This window comes from Mesoplodon densirostris, chromosome 11, assembly GCF_025265405.1.
Source record: "Mesoplodon densirostris isolate mMesDen1 chromosome 11, mMesDen1 primary haplotype, whole genome shotgun sequence".
Lineage (NCBI taxonomy): Eukaryota > Metazoa > Chordata > Mammalia > Artiodactyla > Ziphiidae > Mesoplodon > Mesoplodon densirostris.
This window is the reverse complement of record NC_082671.1, coordinates 97315441-97323668: the sequence shown is the minus strand read 5'-3', so window position 1 is coordinate 97323668 and position 8228 is coordinate 97315441. Positions and strand designations below refer to the sequence as shown.

Here is an 8228-nt window from a genome sequence, read left to right as displayed (position 1 = left end):
AGGGATCACAATTCTATTGCTCACCTTGAGATCCTGAATAGGGATAGCCTTTTCTGATCGGCTTCTTACCTGGCTGTGTGGGAGTACTGCAAGGACTAAGATGTGGCCATCCTTATTCTAATAAAGACTCAGAGGAATGAATTGTATTCCTGAGATTTCTTCAAGTTTGAAAGGATACTGGGATGACCTCAGTGGGGGGTTATAAGGATTCATTTGAATCTTAGTAGGTCATTTTCCAATATTCTACTCATGTCAGTAGAGTCAATATTCTATTCACGTCTAATCCAAAGAGTAGAAGGAATCTAACATTGCACCGGAGAGGACGGTACATGTGAATGAACTGCTATAATTTGGGTTGTTCTGATGTGGTGCCACCTGGCAAACCTTTAATTTCATGATGCTGTTACAGAGCAAGTCTCAATTAAGCTTGCTGGAGCAGAGGCAGACAATGGAAATTAGTAAAACTTGCAAGACTAGTAGGATCATAGATTTCAATGTCTTAATCTTCCAGTGCCTTAATCTCTTTAGAGATGTCACATTTCCTAGAATGTTTTATACCTACCATGTGACTGAACCATTTCCCTCCTAGGCATTTACCCAAGAGAAATGAAAGCATATGTCCACACAAAGACCTATACACAATGTTCATAGTAGCTTTATTTGTGGGAGCCCCAAACTAGAAACAACCCAAATGTCAATCAACAGACAAATGGATAAAGAAATGCTGATGCATCCATACCACAGAGTACTTAGCAATAAAAAGGAACTATTGATAAATGCAACAACACAGATGAATCTCAAATTTGTCTGAAAGAAGCCAGACAGAAGAGTACCCAGTAGATAATTCCAATTTTATAACATTTTTGAAAATGTGAATTATCTATAGTAACAGAAAGCAGATCAGTGGCTGCTAGGGACCCATCTGGGGAGCCCCTGATAGGATTGATGACAAAGGGCCATGAAGAAACTTTTGGAGATAATGGTGATGGATTTGTGATTGTGGTGTTGGTTTCATGAGTGTATACATGTGCCCAAACTCACCAAATTACACATTTTAAATATGTTCAATTGATTATACCTCAATATATCTATTTGTGAAACCCAGGGTCACTAGGCCCATGAAGTGTGCATCTCGGATGTTAAGGCTCTCAGCTCCATGGGTGACTCCATCAAGTGTTCTCAATGGCAATTATCCAAATACTTAAAGAGAGCCCAGTGTTAAACTGCCAGTAAAATGCAGATGTCCCACATTTTAGTATAAATATTTCCCTTTCAAACTCCTAGGGAGAAAATAAAGTCTATATATTAAATTACCTTTCAAGTTAATGTCCAAAGGCAAAAAACTCAAAACCCAAAATCCAATTCTCTTGCCCTTATGAGGTAAAAGCCCAACAAGTCCCTTCTAGTTTCTTATTTTGTTCACTCACAGCCAGAAATGTTAATGCCTAGATGGATTCCTACAGCAGAGGCAGCCTGTGTGTTTTACTGGGAAATGGATGTAGCTCATTCAGCTCCTCAGAAGTTAATATTAATTCAACATCAAGCCTATGGTGTGTCTCAATTTTTAAAAGGTCCAAAGAATAGAACATCCAAAGTAATTCTAACACGTGCCTCACACTCACCAGATTTACACAGCAGTTACCCTGGACAAAACTATGCTCCCAGAACCCAGCAGTTGTTATTGTCAGAGACAATTCATAGTACAAACTCTACAGTAGAAACTCATGGGTCTGTAGGAAGGAGGATAGCTGGGGATGGCTTCAGCCTCATCATAATGCCAACCAGTTTATGCCAATAGTCAGGGGTCCATGCCCTGCACACTTCAAATAAACTGCAAGAAATTTTTCAGCAAGAAGTTAGATTTATCACCATGCATTTAGCATGGCACACTGTATCTTCTCTCTGGCATTTCAAACACTGATACTATCTTGCAAAGTATAGATTTGCTGTGGTGCAGGCCCAGTCATAAGGTGTCATTTGTGGTCCTGATCTTTCCTATCTAGTATTATCAAAATCTCTTTATATTCAGAATTTGCTCTTTTACACTGCATTTTATGACTGGCATGATTTATTTATTTACTTATTTAACATCTTTATTGGAGTATAACTGCTTCACAGTGGTGTGTTAGTTTCTGCTTTATAACAAAGTGAATCAGCTATACATACACATATATCCCCATATCTCCTCCCTCTTGCGTCTCCCTCCTTGTACTTTTTAAATGCAGAATGCTCAGTACAGTGGGAGGACTTACCAAAACCTTAATGCAATATTGGGCTGCATCTGTTACCACTTATAAAGGATTGCACGTTACTATGCAATGTTTTACAAATATGATTGCAGTTCTTTTGTTTTAATGATGATAACCAGGCCTTTCTCATTTTGCAGTGATTGCAAGGAGGCAGGAACAGCAGTACTCCAGTACCTCCCCTTGGCTCACAAACCTACCACCACAGACAACAGTGGTAAGGTCCAGTAACAACGTTCTTACATGACAGGGTCCCACAGGACCTGGAAAGCTTAATTCCTGCTGGGTTACCATCATCATTCAAAAAATATTACACTAGCAAGCTATGTACATCCACTTAAGGAAAAGATTATAAATATCAAACTCTGCTTTATAAGGACCTCACTATAACATGGTGGGGGCCGAAGGTAGAAACCTGCTTACAGGTTTCTGGAAAGACCATCCCCCTATAAAATGTACTTAATTTAAAATAAATTAAAAAGTCAAAGGGGAGTCTCTGCCTCCTTCACCATTCCACTACTATGGAATTTCAAAACCGTAATAGTTGACTGCTAAATTTAAACATTTGATTGAAATGATTTGTTGAAAGTTCTGCTCCCTTATTTTCAAAACACTATTTCATCTGAATTTCATATGGTATAAAAGTTATTACATGCTTGAACCTGTTGCTCAAATAGCAGGGTCTTTCAGTTCCTTTTTTTTTTTGGCCATACCAAGCAGCATTCGGGATCTTAGTTTCCCGACCATGGATGGAACCTGTGGCCCCTGCAGTGGAAGCATGGAGTCTTAACCACTGGACCGCCAGGGAAGTTCCCTCTTTCAGTTTTTAAGGCCAACCTTCATTCAGCAGCAAATAATTAAGAAGGAAATCATATATAATGCAGAGCATATATAGAAAATTTTCTTTTAGAAAAACAAAAATATTTGGACATTTTATGTTTAGTATAGCTTAGCAATCCAGTCCGTGTTGACAAATTAAGTTAACTGTTAGGAGGAACAGTACATATACAAGAGAACTCAATAGCCAGAAGATATTTTAACTCTTGATTAATCAGGAAACATGTCTGACCTAATTTTTTTCTTGTATTTTTTTTAGAAGATACTCCATTTGTAAATTCAAGTTTGGTTGCCCCTTTTTAGTCTTTTTGCTCAATATTCTGAACACTTCCATTTTCTTCTTTTTGTAGAGCCTTTGAGCTTCTTCTCTCTCTTGTTTTCTCCTCTCAAATTCCTGAAATTATTAACATATATAATTTTCATTAGTAACAAACGATATTGTTCAATAATTTTGTTGAAATAGCTATCACCATGCAAACACTTCAGGTTTGTCTTATATTTTGCAAAATGTGAGGTGTTACTCGTAAGTGCAGCAGTGTACCCTCTTTGCCGCTATGATACATGCTATGCCATAGAATAATGTAAAGTTATTAAACAATTTTAATTATTTGTATACAAATAAAATTAAAGCACAGAAGAAAGAAGGCACATTTATTTAATGGTTTCACATTTAATTAGATCCACTGAAGAGTCAGAAGTGACGTTAGAGGTTATCTAGTCCATGTAACACAAATCATTTCCAGAATATCTGGTATTCTTTTAAATTTGCCATCTGATCCAGATTTAATTCAAGAATCATTTATTGACTACAAACTATATATATGTAAAATATTGTGCTAGGTATTATGGTTTTGATTATTTAAGAATTATCATGCTCATTTGATTTGCTAAGATAAAGACTCAAATTCACTGGAGCTTAAAGAAAAATAATTTGAAATTATATAGACCTGAAAATCTCTACTTGAAATACAATATTCTTAAATATAAAAGTTAAAAATTCTTAAATAATGCAATATGTGAACTGTTTTTCGGTTTCTCCTGTAACGCATATAGCCCCCAAATGACACAGCCTTACATTTGTACGGTGACATAATTAACAAAGTGCTTTCATATACGTCACAGCATATTCCATTCTTTTAAAACTTTTTATGCTAGGATTTATCTTCACCTTACAAATAAAGGGCTGATGCTCAATTTCCACGATTACAAAGATGTAACATTTATATATACATAAAGGAAGTTTGTTTTGAAATAGTAAATGTTTTTCAGCATAATGGTCCATATTTCATCTGGTATACTATTTCCAAAGGTGGCAGGTATCAGAAGGTTGGTTAAAAAAATGCATAATCTTAACAAACTATGAAACAAAGGTCCAGTTTTTCCATGGAGAAATGTTTCTGCTTTACCCTAGTCTGCCATCAGTTTAAGAATAATCATACAAATTTTAGATGTTAAACTTCCAGATTTCTTAATTACACAATTTGCAAAGCTAAGACACAAAAGAAATTATATGTCAGCGCCATCTTTGAGGTATTTTTGATTGATGTGCTCTCCTTTTTTTTTTTTTGCGGTACGCGGGCCTCTCACTGTTGTGGCCTCTCCCGTTGCGGAGCACAGGCTCCGGACGTGCAGGCTCAGCGGCCATGGCTCACGGGCCTGGCCGCTCCGCGGCATATGGGATCCTCCCGGATGGGGGCACGAACCCGTGTCCCCTGCATCGGCAGGCGGACTCTCAACCACTGCGCCACCAGGGAAGCCCTGTGCTCTCCTTTTTAAAGTGATAGATTAATATAGCTTCAACATAAGAAACAAGAATTAACCACAAATAAAATAATGTTGTTGAAGCTGTGGATACTTCTGTTCTGCTCACTTGAAAAAGGCTGTTATAATTTTGGGTTTCTGAATGATAACAAAGTGTGGGAACTTTTTGCTAAGTTAATCTAGTAAGGTTTTTAATAAGCAAGACCAACTCTTTAATGTAAGTTTATGAAAATCATCTACATTTTTAAAAAATTAGTAGTTCTCAAATTTTATTATGCATCATCTCTTGAGGCACTTGTTAAACAAAATGCAACTATCTGGACCTTACTATTGAGAAACACTGTCCCAGATGCTCGTATTAGTAACCTATGAGCAGTACCTTTAAAATCCTATTCGTGACTACTATCACCTCTAAAGGGTAATATAAACAATCAAGGAATCTGAATGTTGAAATTCTCCAGCTCTTCTCAGATTATTCATTTATTCAGCAAATAGTTACAGAGGGCATACTACGTGCCCCATATTAAGAAGAAAAGCTTACATATACACTTAGGATAAAGAAACATGAATCTAAATATTTCAAAAGTAGATCTTACTTGTCTCTTAGCAGCACGCTTAGCTTGTATCTGCTCATACTCTTCCTGTGCTTTTTGATTTGATGTTTTCTTTTTATTTTTCTTTGGAATAGTAATGGAACTTTGCAAGATAAATGAAAACAAATCACAAGTATTAAAAATAATATAACCAAAATTATGACACAATTATGTCAAATACTTGTATAGTCAAATCTCACTAATGCAACTTAAGGGGTGGGGGTGAAGAGAACTTGAAAGAAAGAGGACATTAATTTTATTAGTAAAATGTCCAAATAACATATTAGCAATTTTGTTACAGCTTTCAAGATACAGAAAATAGTAAATGGAAAGTCTTGGAGAAATATTTCAACCAGGGAAAATACAGAAAGCTCTGAAAGATCTGAAAATGTTTAAAAACAGGAAACCAGCATATGAATGGTAGAAATGACAGACTGAAAAAGGCATGAATTCAAAGGACGTTATGAAGGACCTTGTGGGTGTACATGAACTTTAATCCCAAAGTTCTCTGACCAACTTGTCTCTATTCCATTTCATTTATTTTTTTAATTGCAACCAAGTCTATGTCCTCTTGGAAAAAAAAAATCCAGGTTAATAATAACAGTAGTAGTAGCAGTTAAAACTTATGTAGCACTTCCCAAGTATCACATGCCTTTTTAAATACCTATATAAATGAACTCATTTAACCTTCACACCATCTGAGATAGGTCTAAGATACCATAGTCTGTAAATAATCCACTCTGGGGTTGTACAACATGGCAGCTATAAATTACATACTTACTATTATTTGCACTTTAGAGAAGAGGACATTGAGCACCAACATATTAAAGCCAGCTCCGAAGTCCACGATGTTAAACACTACACTACAATACCTCTCAAAAATTAAATTTTCTTAAAAACATACATTAATAACAGGAGTTAACCATGATCCAAGTAAGTTATACTTGAGAGGCTGAAACCTAAAACCCAGGTCTCTTAATTCCCATTCCATTACTTCTTCTATTAAGCCTACCTCCTGACTTAATTTATAGTCATTTAAGCTAACATGAAAGCCTCCATGAAAATATTTTCACATAATTACCTGTGACTTCTAATATGCCTTAAGAAAAATCCCAATTACTACAGAAATTCTTCTGTAATCTCTTTCCTAAAACCCTACTTACATCTACAATGAAGGATTTCAAAAGATGGTAATACATACTTTATGCTTATGCTACATTGTTCTTCTGGATGAGGCTGCTCAATGCTACAATGTTCTTCAGACAAAGCCTCGTCGGTGCTACACTGCTCTTCTGACAAAGGCTGGTCAACTTGTTCTTCTGACAGAGACTGGTCAACTTGTTCTAACAAAGACTGGTCAGCTTTTCTAAGCTGCTTCCTGAGTCTTTCCTCTTCAGCTAAATAGAGATGTTTCAGATGATCAGGGTACCGATCTGTGAACTGGGATTCCCGTGAGGTTTTAGCCTTCTTTTCCCTCCATATCAATTTCTTGTAATTTTGCTGAATTTTTAGTTTTCTTCGAAATGCAAAGCCTTGTCCTGTTGAAGAATGTATCAGTCATGAATTACTTTCTGAGAAAATAATTTGCATGAAAAATGTAGTTGCTAAATTAAAATTTAAAACTTTTTATATCATCACGTTTAGATGCTAGAATTACATTATGTTTTGCTTTAAAACGTTATTTCAAGAAAACAAGTTTAAGCGAATGGAATGAACAGTATACTGGTCCTTCGCAAAAAGACCAGGCTAACAGTAATTGTGCAGAACTAAAGAATCTCAAAGAAGAAAAAAAGACTAGAGTGTGGCACAACTCCAACTTATTGTACTCACAAATCAAACAGATTTCTTAATTCATCTAAAACACTTAACCTAGGTCTTCACTAAATACCTCCGGGAAAAAAACCTCACATCTATTACCTTACGTTAGAGAAAATACGACTGATTTTCTCAAGCAATTCAACGCAAACGAGGAAAGACGGTGTATGACTTTCTCAACAGCAATTATCAGAAAACTACCTATTTAAGATTTATACATTCCAAATGGGTTTTTAAAGTACTTACAAACAGCAAGACAAAATGAAAAACACAAACTTAAACGAAGCAAATAAACACAGTAAGAGAAGACTGGAGAGCTCTGGGGTATTTGTAATCAGAAAGAGTGTGTGGCAGTACATTTCCGGCCCCGACTTCTATCCTTTACCGTAATACGTGCAAAAATGGACTCAGATTCTCTCTGCTTACGGTTTCACGGGGAAAATGTAGAGGAAAAGAGGGATGGGATTAAGTCCAGGAAAATGTTGAAAGATTCAGAGCAACACTGCCTCGCCTTCCCATCCAGAACTCTGAGACGCCCACGGCTTCAGCAGATTTAAGAACAGATTTCTCTGCCCCAAGTACGGCTCGGTCTGGTTCCTAAATCCTTCCCAGCTTGGGCGGACCGCGTATCCTAAGATTTCGCAGGCCCGAGGACTTGTAAAAGGCTGCCTTCTTACATACATACCCTCGCGAACGCTCCCCGCGAAGGCTTGCGGATGATTAGGTCGCCACCTCCTCCGTTTCATATTCTTATTTCTGAATCCGACCAGTGAAACTCCTTCGCCACGCGACCCAAAGCTCCCTGTCTGCCCCCTTGCTGCATGCCTTACCGGCGCCATGGCACACCAACCGCGGCGCCAGAAAAACAACTGGCGCGGTAAAAAATACGTCATCAGGCAGAAGCAATCAGCCGCCCACCCACAGTCCAGATCGGAATTCTACTTATCCGGCCTATACTTTCCACTGAGCCCTTGCC

At 37.2% G+C, this 8228-nt stretch overlaps 1 protein-coding gene across 1 annotated transcript; it reads right to left on the bottom strand.

Annotated features, from left to right (window-relative positions):
- Positions 1 to 633: 633 nt before the first annotated feature.
- Positions 634 to 8101, bottom strand: CCDC59 (coiled-coil domain containing 59). The gene is made up of 4 exons (XM_060113757.1): positions 7938 to 8101; positions 6639 to 6975; positions 5441 to 5540; positions 634 to 3477 (listed from the first exon to the last, which is right to left on the bottom strand). The coding sequence occupies exons 1-4, from the start codon at positions 8089 to 8091 to the stop codon at positions 3316 to 3318; spliced, it is 753 nt and encodes a 250-aa protein (XP_059969740.1). The 5' UTR covers positions 8092 to 8101; the 3' UTR covers positions 634 to 3315.
- Between the last annotated feature and the right edge of the window lie 127 nt (positions 8102 to 8228).